At 38.5% G+C, this 25959-nt stretch overlaps 1 protein-coding gene across 14 annotated transcripts in view; it reads right to left on the bottom strand.

Moving 5' to 3' along the window:
• Positions 1 to 25959, bottom strand: part of LOC140736838 (receptor-type tyrosine-protein phosphatase F-like) — a 344443-nt gene that overhangs the window by 31279 nt on the left and 287205 nt on the right. For all 14 annotated transcript variants that reach the window (XM_073062804.1, XM_073062808.1, XM_073062807.1 and 11 more), the window contains 3 exons: positions 8158 to 8277; positions 7677 to 7831; positions 1922 to 2207 (listed from right to left, as the gene is read on the bottom strand). In XM_073062804.1, coding sequence (XP_072918905.1) covers positions 1922 to 2207; positions 7677 to 7831; positions 8158 to 8277 — 561 coding nt within the window. The remainder of the gene's footprint in view (positions 1 to 1921; positions 2208 to 7676; positions 7832 to 8157; positions 8278 to 25959) is intronic.

The raw sequence follows: 25959 nt of genomic DNA, 5'->3' as shown, positions 1-25959 counted from the left end.
GTAACTTGAAAATCGGTGAAGTGAGGAAGGTTGTCAAAGGATTCAGCATATACAGATCAGTTGGAAATTTGTGCTGAAAAATAGCAGATGGAGTTTAATCCAAACAAGTGTGAGATAATGCATTTTGGGAGATTAATTGCAAGAGGAAATTATACAGTGATTAGTAGGACTTTTCAGGGATTTGTTTGATAGAGGCATCTTGGGGTACAAGTGGATAGCTCTCTGAAAGTGGTCAGGGTGGTAAAATAGTTTACTTGCCCTCATCCATTAGGGCACTGAATATACCTGTGAAATTTGGCAAGACATTGCAGCTATATAAACGTGGCTAGACAACATGAGGTAATGTGTGCAGTTTCAGCTGTCACATCATAAGAAGGCTGGAGGCTTCGGAGTGGTGCAAAAAGGGGATGCCTGAATTGGAGCAAATCAGCTACAAGGAGAAACTAGAGAAACTTGGACTGGTTTTGCTGGAGGGTCAGAGGCTACAGGTGACCTGATAGAAGAAAACAAAATTATAAGAGGCTCAAATAGGGTAGATAGTCAGAATGTTTTTCTAAAGATGGAGGTATCAAATACTACTGGGCATAAGTTTAAGATGAGAAAGGGAAAAGTTTAAAGGAGATTTACGAGTCAAGATCTCTGTTTACTAAGAACCTGAAATGCGCTGCCAGGGAAGTTACAACAGATACAAAGGCACTGTTCAAGAGCCTTTTAAACAGGCATATAAATAGACACAGCTCTTTGCTCAACACTTTGTAGAAGAAGCATTGCTCTGACTCTTCAACTTTGATCGAAGCCATCAATTCAGCACCATTAAACCATATTAGCATAGTTACTGTTTAAAAACGCTGACTCTTGCTAATTAGTCCTGCAAATATAACAAAATACCCTATTGAAATTCTACCTCTAACTTCTCCAAACTATGTTGATTCAAAATCTTAAGTGTTGCTTTATACATGTAAAAACATGGTTTTAAAGGGGCTAAACATGAAAATACAATGTAGATAACATGTTATGAAAATAATGGTATCTTCACAACAAACATGCTCTACTGAAATATGAGAAGTATCCATGTTGCTAATTTTTTTTGTTCCTGGAAGTTTTAGATTCAGCTTAGAAAATTCCAACTTTGGGAAGCAAAATTCATGTAATTACTTGATGCCAAGGTAAAAGGACTTAGACTCACTATCAAGATTCAAAAATACTATAGTGAGTGGATTACAGACTTTTAAGGGGGAAAAGTATTTATCATGTTCAAAAAGTTTGAATGGGAATGAAATATGAAGTTGCAAGAGATGTGGTTTGTGAATTACCAAGGGACATCAATTCAATTTGTAACAAAAACAGGAAGGTGGAGATTGGGTATTCTTTTTGCAGTTTTAAAAATGGAACACATTACCAGAAACTGAATCAAATGATGCAAATGTAAGGAGATTTGTGAAAATAAAATAAAATGTTATTTGAAAATGCATAAAATCTAGTTCCAAGTAAATCAGTACAAATTGTGGCATTAAGTAGCCAGAATTTGTACTGATATTTCTGTGACACTACAATTATTTTCTTTTTGGAATTCTTTGATATATAAAGAAGAATGACACATCCGATAACAACTCTAGCACAGGATTGACCTAATTTTGTTATGTTCTTGGTTCTTTGTCATTGTCTTACCTTTTTGGCCGGCTTTGCCATCATAGAGGTGTGCAAGGAAAGTGGGGAAGGAACTAATCTCAGAATGAACAAGGCTTTTCTAGCTAAACCTCAATTAGATATAACGTAAAAGAATACAACTTAGAAAACAGCATGTACTTAACATTGTCAATTCACATGAATAGGTTCTACCAAATACACCTGAAGATTAAGGTTCCATACATAGACTGATCTAAATAAAGTCTGAAGCCTTTATGGTAGCTGCAGCACTCACCTTGAATTCTAATTCCATGGCTGTAACTGTCTCTGCTGGTGGAACCTGACTGAGTTTCTGTATGTGGGCAAAGAGACTTCTTGCTGGAACTTCTGTATTTCCACATGTTGCTGCCTCAAGGAGGGCCTCATGAATGAAGATATACTGATCTTCTGTCTGAACCATGTAATTTCGCTGTGCTCTCATGCAGGTGACATGACCATAGATATCCACTGTCTTTTCGTGTTTAATTCGTTCTAGCATGGCATCAATCACGACAAAGCAGCCTGTTCGACCCACCCCAGCACTATGAAAAGGGAGAAAAGTCAACATGAAATGATAAACCGTCATTAGCAGTTTTCATTCATTGAAAGTAGTCCAACATCTGTAAATAGTTATAAAGAATATTCAGAATGTCAGCCTTGGTTCTTTACTAGTATTTAATCTCAAGTAATGTTTGTTTTTAATAGAACCTTTAACTTAGGAAAATGCCTACAGGCACCTCCAAGAAATGTCAGCAAACAAAATTTGACATCAAGCCACACACGAAGTCATTGGGGCAGACATTCAAAGGGATGATATTAATAAGTGTCATGAAGGAGAAATGAGGGATAGAGAGGTGCAGAGATTAAGGTAGAGAATTCCAGAGCTTCAGGCCTCGTTAGCTAAAGGCACACATAGCCAGCAATGGTGAAATAATTAAATTTAGTGACGATCAAAGGAGCACAGACATCCGAGAGCTGTCACGATAAGATTACAAAATAACAGGGAGAGGTTCAGTGATATTTAAAAACACAGAATGTCAATTTAATTGATGTACTGCTTATTTGGAAACCAGTAATGGTCAAAATACACAGGAAAAGGATAAAAGCAGCAGTTTTGGATGGCTTTAAGTTTCATAAGTTTTTTGAGGGTAGCTAGTAATTTTTCTGCGATAATCATGTCTTGAATTAGAAAGGCATTAGTAGAACGTTGAACAACAGGTAAGCGATGCAGAGTTGAATATCATCTCATATTTTAAAAAATCTGTAAAAGATAAACAGAAAATGCTATAAAATCTCAGCTATTCAGATGGTATCTGTTGATGGGTTGACGGAAGCAGTTAAAGAAAAACTGAGAAAAGGAAAATAGATGTTTTGTCCTTGGGAAAGTGAGGACACAAAGGAACACAAATGTCAAGAAATTAAGAGCTGAAGAACTTATTGGGCAGGTCAGGGTGTACTAATTCAGAGATTAAAACTTAGCTAATATTGTGGAGAGACTGACCATTTCTGATATAGACAGTGAATTCTACTACCTCAGAGGTAATCTTCAATGTTAAATATCCCCACCATCTCTACAACTTAACACTAGTTTGTTTTCTCTCTAACCAATCTGTGGTTTCACTTTCAACAGATTCTCCCTGCCTAGCTGAATGTTTTAAGAACTTTGCGTTTTTTTTTCACATTTTCAGCAGCTGTAGTTTTTTTTTTAAAAGTTCCCATTATTGAAGAAAGGTGGGCATCTTCATCAGTTCAGGTATGATATTAGATTTATAAGGGCTCCGTGGTGCCAAGCTCAGTTGCGTGCTACTTTGATGTCAGGAGCAGATGCGCAGGATGTTTCAAAACACTTCAGCAAGAAATCCAAGAATTCAAAATTCAAAGAAAATTTATTATCAATGTACATATACGTCACCACATACAACCCTGAGATTTGTTTCTTGTGGGTACATAGTCAATCCAAGAAACACAACAGAATCAATAAAAGACCATACCCAAAAGGACAAACAACCAATTTGCAAAGGTCAACAAACTGCAAATACGAAAGAAAAAAAAACAATAAATATCAAGAAGATGAGATGAAGAGTACTTGAAAGTCAGTCCATAGGTTGTGCGAACAGTTCAGCAATGGGGTGAATGAAGTTATCACACCTAATTCAAGAGTCTGATGGTTCAGGGGTAGTAAATGTTCCTGAACTTGGTCCTGAGCTTCCAGTATCTTCCTCCTGATGACTTTGGTGGTGGGGGTCCTTGACGAGGGATGCTGCTTTCCTGTGACAATGTTTCATATAGATGTGCTTAATGGTTGGGAGTGCTTTATTACTGGGCTGTATCTACTTTTTTTGGTAGGATTTTCCATTTGAGGACAATGGCATTTCCATACCAGGCAGTGATGTAACCCAACCAATAAACTCTCCACCACACATCAACAAAAGTTTCACAAAGTCTTAGATGTCATACCAAATCTTCGCAAACTTCTAAGTAGAAGTGCTGCCATGCTTTCTTCGTAATTGCACTCATGTGCTGAACACAGGATAGGTCCTCTGAAATGATAACGTTTCTTCATCTCTGATCCCCCAATGAGGACTGACTCTTGGATCTCCAGTTTCTTCCCCCGAAGTCACTTATCGGCTCTTTGGTCATGCTGACATTGAGTGAGAGGTTGTTGTTGTGGCACCACTCAGCCAGATCTCCCTCCTATATGCTGATTTGTCACCACTTCTGATTTGGCCTATGGCAGTGGTGTCATCAGCAAACTTGAAAATGGCATTGGAGCTGTGCTTAGCCTCACATCAGTGTAAAGCGAGTCGGGCAGGGGGCTGCTGGTTCGGCTGTGCTGATGGAGATCATGGAGGAGGTGTTTTTTGCCAACTCGAACTGACTGGGGTCTGCAAGTGAAGAAACTTAGAATCCCATTGCGCGAGAGGTTATTGACGTTAAGTCTTGAAGCTTATTGATTTGAGGGGACGATACTGTGTTGAATGCTGAGCTATAGTCAATAAAGAGCTATGAATCTGTTGTGCTGGTAGGCATATTAGAGCAGATCCAAGTTGCTTCTCAGGTAGGAGTTGATATGTTTCATTCACCAATCTCTCAAAGCACTTCATCACAGTGGATGCAAGTGCTCCTGGAACTGGTGGCAGAATGTACCAACTTTCCAAACTTGCATGTCAAAAGGACAAATACAGAAATTGAAAGAAAAAGAAATGACTTGAAGAACAATGTCATTCTTCATTGCTATTGAGGAAATATTCTTGAACCCTCAATTTAACTGCAATGTAGGAAAACTTGCACAAGCCCAGCACCTTGACAAGAGACACCAAAATGACTAACAAATGCTAGATTTGTGAGCAGGGTACATTTTCTAAGAGTGGCTGAAAATACATATGCAATCTCCTTTATTTTAACAAAGGGTTTCTAGCTATACATTAGTAAGCAGGAAAATTAACATGGAATTCATTTTCAGATGGCTTCAGGATGGGAATTCTATTTGTTTGAATATTTGCAAACAAATGTTTGGCATTTTAATAATTCTCCATTCCACCATCAAGAAGAATGCTAATTTTGTGATGAAACAAACTCCCAAGGACAGGAGAGAACATTTTATTTGTTTCTTCTATTTCTTTTTTTTTAAACAGCATGGAACCATTTTACCTAACTAGCTCTTCTCAACTGTGTTTAGACTTCCTCAATGTGCTATAGTCCACTTTTTGATTATAACTGAAGCACTCTTATACTCGAGATCACCTTTACAATTGGGACTTGCAGATACAATTGGGACTAACAGATACCACAGCACAGCCCTGGGTAAGTTGACTTTGTTTTTGCTTCCCCTCTAGGCGAACACCTAATTTCAACTCAATTATGAAAACTATAATGGAAATAAGTGATTAATTATCCCATTGCAGCAACATAAGGTTTGCCAGCAATAAAATTGTAGTCTAGTACAGCTGAGTTAATTACTGATTGAATTTAGCATGCCCAATACCCAAAGATTAAAAGTTAAATGAAGACCTGAGGCTCTAAATATCAAGGCTGTGACATAATTCAAAAAACACAGAAAAATGTATCAAACAGATTTGCAATGAATTAATTTCTTTAGTACTTATTCCAATAAGACAACACATCAAACTGGAAAACCAGTGAAAAAGATGAGCCCCTAGATGCCAATTTATAGCATACTGTAAAAAAAAGATTGTGACTTAAGCTGTAAGGATATAAAATTTTATTTCTCTCGCATTGGAGGAAAAAGTGGAAGGAATGAGAAAATTAAATACTGTAATCACAAACTTCATGCTACACTACGCTGCATAATTTTATGTAAAATTGTATTTTGCAATTGACAGTTTTTTAATGTTAAAATAATGCAAAGTTACATTTGTATTTTAAAACAATAAAAATAGATTGTAACCACTCTACACCAATCCGGAGAAAAAAGGTACTTTTCACCCTTTCACACAAACATCTACCCAATGTGATCACCGCCAAACCTCCGAATACTAATCCTGTTATCCCACCAAAGTTAACTCTCTATCGCAAAACATTACAGAGCCACTTTCTCTTGGTGGATTTTAACATTTAGAACTTCCATTACCATTCTTTATTTTCTCCCTTTACTGTCATTCATTTCCCTACATTGTGCTTCCCTTTACTTGTGCCACACACTTGTGCTAAAAGGTTGGCTCGACTCTAATCCAAAAGATAATAATCCATCTTTGTGACATTTCAAAACTTTGATGGCTGGGATTACAGCCTGAGTATAATGTGTACAAGAGCTTCTGTTTACATTTATAATTATAAAATTATTACTAATTATTATAATTAAAGATCCAAGATGGTGGCACAACACAGCTTGCAGCAGCCACTCCAGAGCTGTTTATCTGTTATTTGTGAAGCGGGGTGTCGTGCACAATCCTAATCGGATGAAAAACGGACATGGGAGCATGTGTGGAACATCTGGAAATCTCCAGGAAGACCTTCTTTGTTGCTGCTGCTGTGAGGTCTGGGTCTCTGGTCGGAAGAAAAGGCCCCCAGTCCTCGGGGTAGCATTGCCGATGACCATTGGCGGAGGGTGTCTTAATATGCTCGGCAGAGGATGGTGCTCAGAGAAGTTGTGCCAGAGGGGATAGTCGGAGGCTCAGAGGTTCAACGGATTCAGAGTCTCGGAGTCCGCTGCGGTTGGAGCGCTTTCACTGTGTGCTGTATCTGCGAGGCTGGGTTTGACGGAGCTTTCATTGTGTGCTGCATCTGCAAGGCTGAATCAGGCGGCGCCGTGGAAGTCCATCACGGGGGTATTCCCTTCTGCCGCCTGCATGGGATGACGAGTCTATCGGGACCCTGAGGACTTGTGGAAACTGTGTGGTGGTTTCTTTTGAACTTACAGTCTTTTAACATCTTTGGACTATTTTTACTGTGCCCATGGTTGTTTTTTTTTATCAATTATGCTATTGTTTGCACTGTTGTAACTATATGTTGTAACTATGTGGTTTTGTGCAGGTCTTGTAGCTTTAGTTTTTGGTCTTGTTTTGTCTGGTGGATTTGGAGCTCCTTTCCGGGGAACGCGCTAAGATGGTAGCGCGATATTAATACGCAGCAGCCTCTCCGGACTCTGGATTGGGGATTGCCAAACGTTAAGTGGATTTTCTGCTGTAGTCTGTTTTGTCATGTGCTTTTGTGATATCATTCTGGAGGAACGTTGACTCATTTTTTAACTGCATTGCATTTGTGGTTTCTAAATGACAATAAACTGAATCTGAATTAGTATCCCTCATTGTCAATGTCTACTATTAGAGCATGGAGTAAAACTACAGAAAAACATCTGTTCTGAGTACAAGATTGAAGGGCTGATTATTCTCAGAAAATGCTAAATTCCAAATAATTTAAGGTTACCATGAAATTCAAATAGCTAGCAATCCCATCTAGTTAAATGCAAGTTCACAAACATTCAACATCCATAATGTTCCCCTCATTTTATAACATTAAGAAAATTCTGTAACGATTTCAGGTTTGTGCACCTGCAGTGAACCACCATAGGACCGGCATCCGGTGGATTGCACGCTTTGACTCTCCTCAAGAAGGCCAATATTGGAGTAGGGTATTCTGGAACACCATGGTCTGGCCAAGCCATGAACTGGAACTGTCGCACTTCTCGCTTCTCACTTGAACCATTCTGTTAAGGAAAGAGGATTTTTAAGCTGAATTGTGAACAAAAGCTACAAAAAAAAACCTTAGTGTATCTTATGTTCAGGGACCGTAACCACACCATTTAACATACCTTTCTACATATGCATTACTTGAAAGCAAAAAGAGTAAGCATTTCTATTTGGCTGCTGAATTGGCTATAAGGATAAGAGTTTCCTTTAAATCCTCATTAATCCATAATTCAAGTGCAATGAAAAGCAGATTAGGGGAAATACCCCTTGCTGATCACATCTAGCTTTGAACACATATAAAATCAAGATTCACATGAACAACATAAAAAAAAAGCTGTTATACCTTATAAAGTGCAAATGTTCTGACAGAGTATGTGGCTAGCTCCACTATATCCAAAAGGGTGACTTGAATCATTCCATAAGTCTCTGTCCCTCGACAAGGCCAATACTGATCACATTTCACCTATGAAAATATAATGACTGGTTAAGAATGTTTAAAGCACAGGAATCAGGAAGAAGCAAATAGTTACTAGTCACTGCAGCTTTCTATACTTAAAGGCAAAATTGCAATAGTTATTTGCCCATTGACATTTCATATAACCTATTAGTTTCTGTATATGAAAGCACATAAGTACAATAGAAACACAATTTTTTGAGTGTAATTCATTGTCACTTATCTATTATATAGCGAGGACTACAAGGCCAATAAAGATTTTTTTGAAGCACAATTTGGTGTTACTAAAATTACATAACATTAATCCTTCAATGGAGTCCTCCTGAATAACTGAAATACAAAAAGCTCAAATCAAATGTCAGTATTTTTTAAACAATCAATATGTAACACTTTTTATTACTGAAGAGCTTAGTGACTATTTCTGTACAAGGCCACTGCTTTATGTACCAAACCCACTGCCCAAATACCCACATTTAGCAAATTTAAAATTGCACTCACATTCAAAATTCTGTAAGGGAAATACAACATAGCTGTATGTTTCCTAATCTGATATAACCAGAATAGAAGAAATCCACATACTACAGTAACAGAATGCAAGACCATAATGAAAATAGCCTGCTTCAGTTGCATAGCAATGTCTAGTCTAAGGAAGGGAATATTTAAATCAAACTATTCCCTTTAGACAAAAAAAATGGAAAAGGAAGATCCAGGCAAGGAGCTCACTCAACTGGCAGCAGACCAAGAGACTTGTACTTTGTTAAACGAGCTACAATTAAAGATGAGAGAAGATCTCATTTCCTTTCATGTTTAGTAATGTGTTAATTCCAACAGATTCTGGAGATTTGCAAAGTGGCAGTTTTTGACACAATTCAAGTATGAACAAGGTCTATTTGTCACAAGATGTAAATAGAATTAAACAAACTCAGCATTGGCAAACTTGAGAGGAAGTAAACAAGACTTAACTTCAAAATAAACTTTGAAGTGTTTCTGCTTCCTCAAAACCATACAAATAGGAATTAATTCAACAAAACTAAATGTGGATAAATATGAGACAAATACACAGCATTTTGTCTGTCTTTACATATTTAATACATAAGAATAATGATATCTGTTTTATTTTATGTATACCTGGATTCAAAGATTTGTGTCCCAATCAGTTGTTTAGAGAATATAGCAAAGGGGCAATATTTCATTTGGCCCCTTGGGTGGTAAATGGGTCTTTCAGTATTTTTAAAAAATATGTTCAGGGTATGTGTGTGTCACAGACAAGGGCTAGCATTAAAACATCCAAAGATGTTCGTGGAATGTAGCTACAATATATTTTTGGTTTGGTTTTCTGTTACACAGATTATATTTTTTGTAGTAAGATTCCAGTTTTGTGCACAACAGCTGGAAAAGAGCTCCAAATTATAAAAAAAGGGGGGTGGGAAACCCTTTCTTTCCATTTTTAATAAATACAAAGTATAACTTTACCAACTGCATTTCTTAAAAGGCCACATACTTCTGAGAACTTCGTTGAATCGTCTTAGAACCTATACCAATTATGATTAGAATAATTTTACTGGCACTTCAGTAAATTGCAATTTTATAGTTGAAGGAAGTTTTTTAAAGATGGGAAGTATTTCATAATTAGTATTTTACAGTTCCACACTACCACTAATGACACATAAATTGATTTAAATTTGCTAGAAAAGCAAAAATTATTTTCTCAGAGTAATGATAATAGCTTTAAAATTGATTATGCTAATCCTAAAAGCACTTTATACCCTTGTAGATCAGAAAAACATACAACTCTGAAGCTACTTATGAAACTCCCCCTTTCACTGTGCATCTCTGGAAATGCGACCCATTAGTGTCTCTCTAGCAGCCATTGGATTCCACGGCGAGAAACCCACCTTTCTCAGGCTTCTTACATCTTGGGTGTATAACCATATAACCATATAACAATCACAGCACGGAAACAGGCCATTCCGGCCCTCCTAGTCCGTGCCGAACTCTTAATCTCACCTAGTCCCACCTACCCACACTCAGCCCATAACCCTCCACTCCTTTCCTGTCCATATACCTATCCAATTTTACCTTAAATGACACAACAGAACTGGCCTCTACTACTTCTACAGGAAGCTCATTCCACACAGCTATCACTCTCTGAGTAAAGAAATACCCCCTCGTGTTTCCCTTAAACTTTTGCCCCCTAACTCTCAAATCATGTCCTCTCGTTTGAATCTCCCCTACTCTCAATGGAAACAGCCTATTCACGTCAACTCTATCTATCCCTCTCAAAATTTTTAAATACCTCGATCAAATCCCCCCTCAACCTTCTATGCTCCAATGAATAGAGACCTAACTTGTTCAGCCTTTCTCTGTAACTTAAGTGCTGAAACCCAGGTAACATCCTAGTAAATCGTCTCTGCACTCTCTCTAATTTATTGAAATCTTTCCTATAATTCGGTGACCAGAACTGTACACAATATTCCAAATTTGGCCTTACCAATGCCTTGTACAATTTTAACATTACATCCCATCTTCTGTACTCAATGCTCTGATTTATAAAGGCCAGCGTTCCAAAAGCCTTCTTCACCACCCTATCTACATGAGACTCCACCTTCAGGGAACTATGCACTGTTATTCCTAGATCTCTCTGTTCCACTGCATTCCTCAATGCCCTACCATTTACCCTGTATGTTCTATTTGGATTATTCCTGCCAAAATGTAGAACCTCACACTTCTCAGCATTAAACTCCATCTGCCAACGTTCAGTCCATTCTTCTAACCGGCATAAATCTCCCTGCAAGCTTTGAAAACCCACCTCATTATCCACAACACCTCCTACCTTAATATCATCGGCATACTTAGTAATCCAATTTACCACCCCATCATCCAGATCATTTATGCATATTACAAACAACATTGGGCCCAAAACAGATCCCTGAGGCACCCCGCTAGTCACTGGCCTCCATCCTGATAAACAATTATCCACCACTACTCTCTGGCATCTCCCATCTAGCCACTGTTGAATCCATTTTATTACTTCAGCATTAATACCTAACGACTGAACCTTCTTAACTTACCTTCCATGTGGAACTTTGTCAAAGGCCTTGCTGAAGTCCATATAGACTACATTCACTGCCTTACCCTCGTCAACATTCCTCATAACTACTTCAAAAAATTCAATGAGGTTTGTCAAACATGACCTTCCACGCACAAATCCATGCTGGCTACTCCTAATCAGATCCTGTCTATCCAGATAATTATAAATACTATCTCTAAGAATACTTTCCATTAGTTTACCCACCACTGATGTCAAACTGACAGGTCTATAATTGCCAGGCTTACTTTTAGAACCCTTTTTAAACAATGGAACCACATGAGCAATACGCCAATCCTCCGGCACAATCCCCGTTTCTAATGACATCTGAAAGATCTCCGGAGCTCCTGTCAGAGCTCCTGCTATCTCTACACAAACTTCCCTCAAGGTCCTGGGGAATATCCTGTCAGGACCCGGAGATTTATCCACTTTTAAATTTCTTAAAAGCGCCAGTACTTCCACCTCTTTAATTGTCATAGGTTCCATAACTTCCTTACTTGTTTCCCACACCTTACACCATTCAATATCCTTCTCCTTAGTGAATACTGAAGAGAAGAAATCGTTCAAAATCTCTCCCATCTCCCTCGGCTCCACACATAGCTGACCACCCTGATTCTCTAAGGGACCAATTTTATCCCTCACTATCCTCTTGCTTTTAATATAACTGTAGAAGCCTTTCGGATTTACTTCCACTTTATTTGCCAAACCAAACTCGTAACTTCTTTTAGCTTTTCTAATCTCTTTCTTAAGATTCCTTTTACATTCTTTATATTCCTCGAGCAATTCCTTTACTCCATGCTGCTTATATCTATTGTAGACATCCCTCTTTTTTCGAACCAAGTTTCTAATATCCCTTGAAAACCATGGCGCTTTCAAACCTTTAACCTTTCCTTTCAACCTAACAGGAACATAAAGATTCCTATATGACCTAGGTCCTGCCAAATTTGCGAGGATGTGATGTCTCACCCACCCAAACCCTGGCTTGTGTGAATGCTGTGTGATTACTGCCCCCTGCAATTGTCCAACATCAAGAAATAACAGATTGTACACTGCATACAATTAACAAGTATATTTAAAAATGTTAACTTAACCAGTTATTAAAAGGAAAGAGAAAAAAAAAGGTCCATTATACTTAAACAGTCACATGTGCACAGTGGAGCTTGTCTTGAACTTGTCTTGTCTTTTCCCAGCTTCTGTCAACAAAGACCTCTGCCCCCTCAGCATTCTCTAGAACCTTCTCCAAATTCTACCATCTGATTGGCTGATGTCACATTCCTAAGGTGAACAACAACGCCTCTCTTAACAGTATCCCAAACAAGCTGAAAGCAGAATAGACTGCTCTTACAGAACTGCCAAACTGAAATATGGGCAGCATAGCAGTAAAAGTGTGAAGCAGGGCGTTACACTTACAATTCTACTCCAAGAATAACACAAGTGGAAAATATTGTCTCCTGGAGATTTACAAGATATGGATGTATATACAAAATAGGATACCTGAATCACTGATGATCCCTTCTTGAGAACTCGCCAATTATAAATAAATAACAATAAATGAATTTGATAACTTTAAGGCGACACATACTAAACATAATCTTTTAATTTTTGATTTCAGAGAAATTCTTGTCACTTTGTTAGCCACGTGCGAGGCAATAGAAGACCGGAGGAGAGGTCATGTCGTAGCTTTGTTTAGAAGGGCAGCAGTGGTGAGCCAGGCAACTAGGCAGGTGAATCTTACTTCAATGGTGGGAAAATCTTAGAATTCTACAGCATGGAAACAGGCCAAGTCCCTACCAAACTATTATTTTCCCCAGACCCTTTGACCTGCACCTGAATCATAAACTTCCATACTCCTTCCTATCCATGTACCTATCCAAATTTCTTTTAAATATTGAAATCAAACATGCATCCACCACTCCTGCTGAAAGCTCGCTTCACACTTTCACCAGCCTTTGAGTGAAGAAGTTCCCTCTCATGTTCCCCTTAAACATTTATTTAAGTTATTGGAAGGAATTCTGAGAGACAGGATTTATTTGCATTTGGAATGGCACAGACTGATTAGGGATAGTCAGCATGGCCTTGCACATGGAGAATCATGTATTATAAATATGACTGAAACTTTTTGAAAAGGTAACTGAAAAGATAGACAAAGGCTGGGTGGCAGATACTGACTACATGAACTTCGGCAAGGCCTTTGACAAGGTGATGAAAGGTCTCTACCTGAAATGTCAACTGTTTATTAATTTCTATAGAAGCTGCCTGACCTGCTGAGTTCCTCCAGCTTTTTGTGTGTGATGCTTTGACAAGGCTTTGCTTGGTAGGTTGGTCATGAAGGTTAGAACAAATGAGAGCCAGCTGAAAGGATATAAAACAGGCTTGATGGTGCAAGGCACAGGAAGGAATGGAGGATTGTTAATCTGACTGGGGGTGCCTGTAACCAGTACTGTGCCACGGGGATTGGTGCTGGATCCCTGCGTTGTTTGTTATGTACAATATATTAATGATTTGGATGAGAATGTACATGGCATAATTAGCAAATTTACACACGATACATAAAAATGTAGGCAGTGAAAAAGAGTCTAAAGTTACAACAGGATCTGGATCTACTCAAGAGTGGATAATGTTTCAGCAAACAGAATTTAACTCTGTTTAACAAGTGCAATTTGATGCATTTTGTGCAGTAAAACCAAGACAGCAAATATCAGGGCCCTGGGAAGTACTGTTGAACAGAGTGATGTAAAGGTAAAAGCAAATTGTTCTCTAAATGGGGCATAGCCTCAAGATTTGGGGGGAGTAGATTTGGGGATGGAGATGAGGCAAAACCGCTTTTTTCAGAGAGTGGTGAATCTGGGAAATTCTCTGCCCAATGAAGCAGTGGAATTTAAGACAAGGTTGGATAGGTTTTTACACAGTAGGGGAATTAAGGGTTATGGGGAAAAGGTCAGTAAGTGGAGATGAGTCCATGGCCAAATCAACCATGATCTTATTGAATGGTGGAGCAGGCTCGACGGGCCAAATGGCCTACTCCTGCTCCTATTTTTTTTTTGTTAATTTATTTTTTTTATTGAAGTTCATTAAACAAACATATCCATAAGATGTATTTCAGACATCATATATATCACAAAATCTCCACAAAGTATTTATCTGGGGTATACACTTATAGAAAAGAGTGGAAAGAAAAAACAAGCAAAAGGAATAGGGAGTGAACTTTTTTTTTACAACTGATTCATTGATTTGTGAGAATAAAATCAGGCCTATGAGGCATTCTGTAGTTAAACCATTTTCCCCAGTATGAATCAAATTGTTCCAGCTTATGATTAACAGATGCTGTTATCTTCTCCATTTTGTAGATGTCCATTGTAATTTCCATCCATGTATTTAAAGTTGGGCTCTCTTGTGATAACCATTTCCTAGTAAGAGTCCACCAACAGTATATTCATTAAATATTTATCTCTTTTCAACCATTCTTGAGGTATATATCCAAAATATATAGTCTTACTCTCCAAGGGTATTTCACATTTAAAGATGTCTTGTAGGGCATTGTGTATCCCCCTCCAATAGTTTGATAACAGGGCAGTCCCAAAAAATATGATAATGATTTGCATTTTGATTTCCACAATTTCTCCAGCAAACAGGGAGGTTACTATCATAATGGGATTTCTGAGAGAGTGTAATAAAATACCTTATCAAGTTTTTCCATGCAAACTCCCTCCATTTCGTCAATTGGTACACTTCCATTGATATCACCATATTGTTGTCCATTCTTCCTCAGATATAATTATCCCTCCTTCCTTCTCCCATTTTGTTTTAATGTATGAAGTCGAATGTGTTTTAAGATTTGACAACCCCTTATACATGCTTGAAATGATTCTACTACCATTATCTGAATTATATGCTTTTCTAAAGAGCTCTATCAAGCATGTATTTGCCTTGGTTACATTTTTAAGCGTCTTATTAATATATTGTCGCATCTGTAAATACCGATAAAAATCTTGTTTTTCTAATAAGTGTTTCTCTTTAAGCATTTCAAAACTGAACAGTGTTCCTTCTTTCATTATGTTGCAAAGAACTGTTATTCCTTTAGCTGTCCAGTCCTTAAACCTAGCATCCAATTTATTTGGTGTGAAATCAGAGTCATATGCACACCATTTAAGAATTGCAATATCTCCCTCTAGATCATATTCTTTTATAGTAGTTTTCCATATTTTAAGAGTCAATTTCACCCATGGGTTATCAATAGTATTTATTTACCTTTGCAGGCTGTTATCAGTCAAAATTGCTTGTATGGGGATGGGAAGTACCCGCTCCTCAATGTTTTTCCATTCAGCGTCATATGATGGGTTGCACCAACATATCACAGCTCTCAACTGTGCTGCAAAATAATAATCTCTAAGAGAAGGCAAGCCCCATCCCCCTTTTCCTTTGCTAATTACAAAGTTTTGAGACGAACTCTAGGCCTTTTACCCTGCCAAATATACCTTGATAGCATTTTGTTCCATTCATTGAATTGATTTTGTTTCATCTCTATTGGTAGGGTCTGAAAGAGATATGACAGTCTGGGCTGTATATTCATTTTAATAGACTCAATCCTTGAACTGAGACTGAAAAAAGGAATCAGGCTCCATCTTGCCACATCTTCCTTAATTTTTTTATATAAAGGCTGATAATTACATTCTGATAATTTTGCCAAATCTTTTGGCATAATGATGCCCAAATATTTGAAAGACTCTGTGTGCCATGCCCAGGGGTATCGACTTTCAATTTCTCTTGGTGGGCTATAATAATATGAAAGTAATTGGGTTTTATCTATGTTGATCTTATATCCTGATAATTGACCATATTGTTCAAAGGATTGCATCAATTTAGGTAAAGAGTAAGTTGGTTGCCCTAGATAGATCAAAATGTCATCCGCATAACAAGCCAATTTATGCTCTGTCCCTTTAATGGTAATTCCCCTGATATCTTCAGTTTGTCTGATGTATTGAGCTAATGGTTCCAGATATAACGCGAAGAGTAGTGGTGACCATGCACAACCCTGTCTCGTGCCCCTTTCTAGGGTAAGACTATTTGATAAATATCCATTGATTTTAATCCTAGCAGTAGGATTGTCATATAGTGTCCGTATAATTTTAATAATTGTGTCTTGGAAACCAAATCTATGTAAAACTCTGTAAAGAAAATTCCAATTAACCGAATCAACTGCTTTTTCAGCGTCCACGCTTATCACTATTGCTTCGATTTTATTTTTTTGTATATGATCCATAATGTGAAGTGTCCTTTGTATATTGTCTTGAGTCTGGCGTTGTTGTATAAAACCTGTCTGATCATTACATATCAGTATGGGTAGAAACTCCTCTAATCGTTTGGCCATGATGGAGGTAAATAACCTATAATCTACATTAAGAACGGATATTGGTCTAAATGACCCGCGTTCCATTTTATCCTTGCCTTCTTTCAGTATAGCTGAGATTATTGCTTCCTTCCAACTGGGTGGCATTTGTGCCTTTTTTTTAGAGCCCAGTTCAGTGTGGGAAGTAAAACAGGAATTAACTCATTTTTAAATTCTTTGTACCACTCTGCCGTATACCCATCTGACCCTGGTGACTTGCTTAATTTAAGCCTACTAATTGCAGCTTTTAATTCAACTTCAGTTATGTCAGCCATCATCCTTCTATTTTGTTCTTCGCTTAAAGTGGGTAACTCTAGAGAATTCAAGGTGTCAATTTGGGTTATGCTTTGCCCTGGAACTTTGGAATATAGCGTTTTGTAAAACACTTCAAAAGCTTCTTGAATTTCACTTAGTTTATTTTTTTTTATCATTTTCGTTCTTGGGTCCCTAATTCTATGAATTTTCAGTTTCCACGCCAGTATTTTAATAGATTTCGATCCACTTTCATAATGTCTCTGTTTCAGAAACATTAAGTTTTTCCTGATTTCTTGCGTAGCCAAATTATTTATTTCATTCCTAATTCTTTTCATTTCCCCTAATGTATCCTGTGCCAAATTCAATTTGTGTTTTTTCTCTAGTTCCTTCAGCCTATTTTGTAATTCCTCTTATGTTTTATTCCTTTTTTTTTCTTATATGAAGATATCGCTATAATTTTCGCTCTTAAGACCGCCTTCAGAGTATTCCATAAAATGGGAGGTGAAACCTCTCCATCATCATTAAATTCTAAGTAGAGACCAATTTCTTTTTTAATTTGTTCCTTAAAGTCAGGATCATTGAGTAGACTTGAATTTAGTTTCCAAATAATATTCTTTGGCTGTAGGTCAAAATCAACAGATAAATATATAGGTGCATGGTCACTTACATCTATTGTCCCAATTCCACAGGTGTTTATTTTGTCTTTGTCTTTTTCAAATGTTATGAAATAATAGTCTATTCTTGTTTATACAGAATGGGGAGCAGAATAATGAGTGTAATCCCTTCTGTCAGGGAAAAAGTCCCTCCATATATCAATTAAACCAACATCCTCAAAAAGTGTATTAACTTTCTTATGTAAAGATTTTGTTTCATAGGTTTTTCTATTGGAAGAGTCTAAGTTTGGTTGTAATTGTAAATTTAAGTCTCCCCTACATATCAGGAGACCTTCTGTTTTCATTACCATAATATCAGTAATTTTCTGAAAGAAACCAATATCACTTCCCAGGGGTGCGTATATATTTAATAGAGTAACTGAATTGCCGTCTATATTCCCCCTTACCAGAATATATCTGCCTTCTTTATCTCCCATTTCGAATATTTTTTCAAAACTTAGCTTACTTGAGGTAAGAATAGCAACTCCTCTCCTATGTCCTGATTTATATGAGGAGAAAAACAGATTAGTGAAGCCCATTCTCTTTAGTTTTCTATGCTCATTATCACTTAAATGAGTTTCCTGTAAATATACTACATGGGCTTGTTCTTTTCTCATTTTGGATAAAATTCTCTTACGTTTGATTGGATTTAATAGCCCATTTACATTAAAAGAAATGAATTTTACCTTGACCTTAGACATCTGTATTTATCTGTCAATGTATCATTGAACTTAGAATAAAACTTAATCGATCTACTCCCTGAACAAATAAGAACCAAGAAACTCATATAATAACAAAAATGGCAATGAACGTGTGATTCCAAGGCTGAGGTCTCTGGTAAATGACCCTGCGTTGAGCTGGAGGAAATGTCTAGCTGTGGGGGATAACCCCTCCTACTTGTGAGTTGAGGGCCCCCATTGCAGTATTCATAAAAGTCAGTGAACAAATCCATTACACAGAAAAGATTTCCTTGTGTACTCCTCCTATCTATCTATATATATATATATATATATATATACACACACACACGCATACATAAATATATATACACACACACACACACATTACATATATGCACACATATATATATATTCTCATTTTGGTGGGGAAAAAGGAGTAAGTGAGCAAATAAAGAACAACAACTAAGTAATATAAAATCCACATTATAATAAGTATTTCTCGAGATAGGTATATCACCGTGTACTTTTGCTTCTGTTTAGCATCTCAACATTTTTAAAGTTAGCCAAACCCTATGGCTCTTCTGAAGGGGGTGAGGATTGTCTTTGGGAAACTCCCGGTCTCTTCCTGATATGTTTCTCTCGGCTTCCTCCCGTCTCCTGCCTTCTCGTTTCTCGCATTATTTCCCAAGCCGAGCGAGACAATTCCTCAGCCAGGCTTTCTTTCGTTTTGGTCATGCTGACGGACAACCCTCTGGCCTTCATGTCTGTAGTCGCCTCTTCCACTGTCTGGTACAACTGCGTCCCGTTGTCATAAAACACTCGAAGTTTAGCAGGGTACGGAGTTTGAAATCTAATCTTATTTTGCTTTACTTCGGAGTATTCTTTGCGTTTCTGGAGGACCGCAGGGGGTAATCTTGGTCGAAATATATTAATTTATTCTCTAAAAACACTCTCTTCTTACCCCAGGCCCTTCGTAGAATCTCCGCCTTGGTGCTGTACTGAAGGAATTTAATTATTATCGAGCGTGGCTTTCTATCCTGGGTAGGTTTCGACTTCCAGCTCCATAGCCGGGGTAAGATCCAGTACGTCCCATAGTAACTTTCCAACAAACTCCGTCATAGACGGGCCCTCCGCTCCTTCGGGAACGTTGTAGATTCTGATATTTTTCCGCCGTGATCTTCCCTCCAGGTCAAGCAGTTTACCTTCTTGGTGATGTATTATTTTTATTGTCTTGCTCAGTATCCACTCCACATTTTCAACGCGATCTTCCACCTTCTCAATGCGAGTCTCTGCCACCGCTATTTTTTGATTAACGCTGGCGAGCTCTACCTTAATATCACGGAGCTGCTGCTTTATATCTTTCTGGACCTCCATTATTTCTTTCAGGATTTCGAAGACACTCGCCGCTTTGACTGAACGAGGCCCGGCAGCCGCCTCGCTAGCACGCGGTCGGGTCGGGGAGCCGTCCGCTGCACTCCTCTCGGACGCAGGCTCCGCAGTGTCGCTTTTTTAATTTCCATTTCTTCTCCCCATTCTTGCCCCTCTTTTCAGTTCAAATATTTTTTGAAAAATATTCTATTTGACGGGTTAGTGGGGCTTAATACGCATTTTTCCGGAGGAACTAGTGACTTAAGCTGCCATTCTCGATGACAACGTCATAGGAAAACCCTGCTCCTATTTCTTATGTTTTTATGTGGCAACATCGATAGACATTGTGTGAAGAAGCTAAAAGGCTAGTTTGTCTTCTTTGGCCAAAGAATTGAACATAATACAGTTCTATAAAACATTTGTTAGGCTGCACGTCTTTGGCAGGTGAGAGGAAACCGTAACACCCAGAAGAAATCAATGTGTTCAACTCCTTACAGATGGCACCAGAATTGTCACCCCAAGCTGTAACAGTGTTGTGCTAAGATTTATTACCATTGTCTTATGTGACATAAAATTTATTGTTTTGATGCAGCAGTATTAATGAAAAAATATGAAGTTACTATAAATTGCAAAATAAATAGTGCTAAAGAAAAAGAATAATGAGATCACGTTTATGGTTCATTTAGAAATCTGAAGGCAGAGGGGAAAGGACCTATTTCTGAATCTTTCAGTCTGGGTCTTCAGGCTCTTGTACCTCCTCTCTGATAGTAGTATTAAGTAGAGGGCATGTGACCCAGATAGTGAGGGTCCTTAGTGGTGCATGCTGCCTTTTTGAAACAGCTCCGCTTGAAGGCATCCTTAAAAGGTGGGAGGGCTGTGTTCATGACGGAGCTGCCTGGGTCTACAGTCCTAAGCACGCTTTGCAATGGAGAATAAAATTCCATCTATGCAAATCCCTGCAGCATCCTGAGAACCTGTGATCTCTGTCTCAGAGCCAATGTCAGAATATCTTTCAAGATGGTGAACCCTTGCAAGGCACAGGCCGTGATAATGTACCTGGAAGGGCTCTGAAATCCTGTGCCAACTAACTGGCAGGACCATTCAAGGACACCTTCAATCTCTCACTGCTGCAGTTAGAGATTCCCACTTGCTTCAAAAAGGTGACAGTGATACCAGTGCCCAAGAGTAAGGTGAGCTGCCTCAACAACCATCGGCACTCCCATCTACTAAGTGGTTTGAGAGGTTGGTCATGATTCTTCTGCTTAAGCAAGGACTTGGACCTGCTGCAATTTGCCAATCACCATAGTAGGTCTACAGTGGATGCAATCTCACTGGCTCTCCACTCAGCCTTGGATTACCTGGACAATACTAATACTTACATCATGCTGCTGTTAATTATTGACTACAGCTTAGCGTTCAACACAATCAGATCCTTAGTTCTAATCAACAAGCTCCAAAACCAGGGCCTCTGTACCTCCCCCTCCACAACTGGATCCTTGACTTCCTTATTGGGAGACCACGGTCTGTGCAGATCAGAAATAACATCTCCACCTCATTGACAATCAACACCAGTGGACCTCAGGGATGCATGCTTAGCCCGTTGCTCTGCTCACTTAACACAACAATTTTTGACAGAAATTCAGATGGTGATGAGGTGGTGTAGAGGAGCGCGATAGATCAGTTGATTGAGTAGTGACACAGCAACAATCTTGTACTCAATGTCAGTAAGATTAAGGAATTGATCATAGACTTCTGGAAGAGGAAGCCAAGGGAACATGCACCAGTCCTCACCAAGGGATCAGAAGCGGAAAGGGTGAGCAGTTACAAGTTCCTGGGTGTCAACAACTCTGACGATCTATCCTGGGCCCAACACATTGATATAATTATAAAGAAGGAATGACAGTAGCTATATTATATTTAGAGTTTGAGGAAAATTGGTATGCCAACAAAGACACATGCAAATTTCCACAGATGTACTGAGGAGAGCATTCTAACTGGTTGTATCACTATTTGGTATGGAGGGGCCACAGCACAGGATGAAATAAAGCTGCAGAAAGCTGTAAACTCAGCCAGCTCCAGCATGAGCACTATCCTCCCCAGCATCTACTTCAAAAGATGATGCCCCAAGGTGGCATCCATCAGGGACAGCTGTCATGCAGGACATGCCCTCTTCTCATTGCTACCATCAAGGTTATGGTACAGGAGCCCACAGACACACACCAAGTTTCAAGAACAGCTTCTACCCCTCAGACAGCAGATTTCTGAATGGACAATAAACTCATGAGCACTCCCTCAACTTTTCTTCCCCCTCTCTTTTTGCACCAATTATTTATTTTTTTTAAAACATATATCGTATATCTTATTGTAATATTTTTTTATTATTTACAATATACTGTTTCTGCAAAACAACAAATTTCATGACATATGCCAGTAATATTAGACCTGATTCTATACAGTCTCTTGCAATTCTATGTATTGAAGTCCCCATACTAGGCAGTGATGCCTATTGGCGACACCAATGTCCAGTTGCATATTGCCTATCCTTTAATGAGCAGGGCCACCCATTGACTGCTGCTAATTGGCTGCCATCTGATTTCTGATCATCCTTTCCACACCTCTACCCACTGAGTCCCAACAGGTCTGTCATTCAAAACCTGCAACCTAGCTCACATCCTCAGACCTCTTCCAGAAAACTTAGGGAGAATCTTCAGCTGCCCAGTGTGGCAGGATATTGACAGACTGTGGTCTCCTGCATGTGGCACATTGGCTGATTCTCCAATGAAAGTTCAAGTACAGCACCTCACCCTATTGCTAACAACCCTCAGCATATCATAAGAACTTGCTATGTATAGTGCTCTGTCCCACATATGGTTTTCCAATTCAAATTATTCATTTTTCCATGCTTTTAATACTGTTTTCAAAACAGTTAGCATCTGAAGAATATGCAAACATGATCACATAAAATTCATTAGGTTTTGCATTTCACTTCAAGGTTGGAGCTAAATGCACAATCAATAAACCTCCATTTCCTAATGGAAATGTAGTCCTGCCACGGAATTGTTGCTTGACTGCAGAGTCAGTGGAAGAGGACAGACCTTGCAGCAAGGCATATCGCATTCGACTTTCCTTTACAGTACCGCCTCTCTATTCCCGCTGATTTTTGAAAAAAATATATAACTTCCAAATACTTGTTCAACCTTGAGAGACCCTAATGATAAAATTTTGAAGTAATTTCACATCTTCTGACAGACAAAATTAAGAAGAACACATCTGTAATATTTTACAGCCGGAATCAAAGTGACAAGATATGAGATTATTTAAATGCTGGATATCTGTCTATTCTTGGTAACATTTGGCCTAGAAAAAATTCTAATGCATGAGAGCACAAGCAAAAGCGACACTGCTTAGCATACATGGAAATGATGTCATTTGTACAGAATTTTTGTTTGCATAGCTTGGCAAAGATACTTACAAGTATTTAAGAGATCCTAAATACATTTTCCTTCATCTGTGAAACTAGATTCGTGATTTTTTTGTGAATAGTTGTCTAAAGAATTTGTGTTGGATTCTAGCAAAAGGCTTGACAAAAACATACATATCTTTTGGCGCTGCAACTTGGATGCATGGAAATTGGTCATCAGTTGCTCACCTATAGAAATGATTGGTCTGCACTAAGCTGTCATTTACCAATATCCAGCTGAAGATTTCAATTTCTGACATTCAGAAGTTTTCTCTTTGCAACTTCCAATAATTTTATTAATTTCTTCCACTTACACCTCTTCCAGATCAATCTTTTATTTCTTTGCAAATCTCTTTGCCACTCTCTTTCACTTTGCACTACCAAAAATTTTGACATTTAATGTTTCCTTCATAGTAGGGGATATAATTGGTCCCCTTGAGTGGTCGGCTATGTATGGAACCAAATCAAATGGGGGAAATCTTAAATGTTTTTTTTTGCATCTATATTTACTAAGGAAACAGGCATGGAGTCAATGGAAATAAGGCAAACAAGCAGTGAGGTCATGGAACCTATACAGATTGAAGAGGAGGAGATGCTTGCTATCCTGAGGCAAATCAGAGTAGATAAATCCCCAGGACCTGACAGGGTATTCCCTCAGACCTTGAAGGAGGCTAGTGTTGAAATTGCAGGGGCCCTGGCAGATATATTTAAAACATCGGTATCTACGGGTGAGTTGCCAGAGGATTGGAGGATAGCTCATGTCGTTCCGTTGTTTAAAAAAGGCTCTAAAAGTATCTGGGAAATTACAGGCCGGTAAGTTTGACGTCAGTAGTAGATAAATTATTGGAAGGAGATAGAGACTTAGTGAGAATCAAAATGGCTTTGTGCGTGGTAGGTCATGTTTAACAAATCTATTAGAGTTTCTCGAGGAGGTTACAAGGAAAGTGGATGAAGGGAAGGCAGTGGATGTTGTCTACATGGACTTCAGTAAGGCCTCTGACAAGGTCCTGCATGGGAGGTTAGTTAGGAAGATTCAGTCGCTAGGTATACATGGTGAGGCAGTAAATTGGATTAGACTTTGGCTCAATGGAAGAAGTCAGAGAATGGTAGTGGAGGATTGCTTCTCTGAGTGGAGGCCTGTGACTAGTGGTGTGTCACAGGGATCAGTGCTGGGTCCATTGTTATTTGTCATCAATATCAATGATCTAGATGATAATGTGGTAAATTGGATCAGCAAATTTGCTGATGATACAAAGATTGGAGGTGTAGTGGACAGTGAGGAAGGTTTTCAAAGCTTGCAGAGGGATTTGGACCAACTAGAAAAATGGACTGAAAAATGGCAGATAGAGTTTAATACAGACAAGTGTGAGGTATTGCACTTTGAAAGGAAAAACCACTGTAGAACATACACGATAAATGGTAGGACACTGAGGAGTGCAGTAGAACAGAGGGATCTGGGAGTACAGATACATAATTCCCTAAAAGTGGCGTCACAGGTAGATAGGGTAGTAAAGAGAGCTTTGGGTACATTGGACTTTATAAATCAAAGTATTGAGTATAAGAGTTGAAATGTTATAGTGAGGTTGTATAAGGCATTGGTGAGGCCGAATTTGGAGTATTGTGAGCAGTTTTGGTCACCTAATTACAGGAAGGATATTAATAAGGTTGAAAAAGTGCAGAGAAGTTTTACAAGGATGTTGCTGGAACTTGAGAAACTGAGTTACAGAGAAAGGTTGAATAGGTTAGGATTTTATTCCCTGGAGTGTAGAAGAATGAGGGGAGATTTGATAGAGGTATATAAAATTATGATGGGTATAGATAGAGTGAATGCAAGCAGGCACTGAGGTTAGGGGAGAAAAAAACCAGAGGACATGGGTTAAGGGTGAAAGGGGAAAAGTCTAAAAGGGAACATTAGGGGGGGCTTCCTCACACAGAGAGTGGTGGGAGCTGCCAGATGAAGTGGTAAATGCGAGCTCACTTTGAACATTTAAGAAAAGCTTGGGACAGGTACATGGATGAGAGGTGTATGGAAGGATATGGTCCAGGTGCAGGTCAGTGGGACTAGGCAGAAAAATGGTTCGGCACAGCCAAGAAGGGCCAAAAGGCCTGTTTCTGTACTGTAATGTTCTATTGTTCTATGGTTCATAGCCTGCATTCAGAGACCTTGGATTTTCTTCACCCTTTCCCCTTTCATAGTTTTGTAGTAGAACTCTATCTCATCACAAATACTGCCTAGCAGTGCTGAGCACTTCCTGTATTCTAAGCTTTCATTCAAACTTCCAGCAATTGCAGTGCTTTACTCTTGAATTAATAAACTCTGAAGTTTCTGGTAAAGAAATACTTTGCCTGACCTTATCAATCAAATTATGACATTTTAAACTCAATTGTAGCTACACTATTAAACCAGTAACGCAATGTTCCTGCTCGTCATGATGATCCAACTATAGTTATAACTTGGGGCTTATTTTTAAACTTAATTATTTGCATGAACAGCTAATCTTGAGATACAGAAAAAAATGAAGTTATTCGTTAATCCTTTTATATCTGACATAGAAACAGCAGAATTGAACATCAAGCTTTAGTGCTCTGATTCATTTTGCAGCAAACACTGAAGAAAATCTGATCAATTTCTACACCTTGATTTGGAAAAGGTTCCAAAACTAAGGTAGTTAGCCAAGTTTTTTTGGGGGCATTCATGTGCAAACATTCTATTTCAATGCTGAATATTAACAATATACAATTTGATCATAGGTAATAATCTTGAAGCAAAAATGTGTTTGGCAATGTTGAAAATAAATTCA

The sequence above is a fragment of the Hemitrygon akajei genome, chromosome 12 (assembly GCF_048418815.1).
Source record: "Hemitrygon akajei chromosome 12, sHemAka1.3, whole genome shotgun sequence".
Taxonomy (NCBI): domain Eukaryota; kingdom Metazoa; phylum Chordata; class Chondrichthyes; order Myliobatiformes; family Dasyatidae; genus Hemitrygon; species Hemitrygon akajei.
Note: the sequence above shows the minus strand (reverse complement) of the source record. Positions and strands in the feature narration are given on the sequence as shown.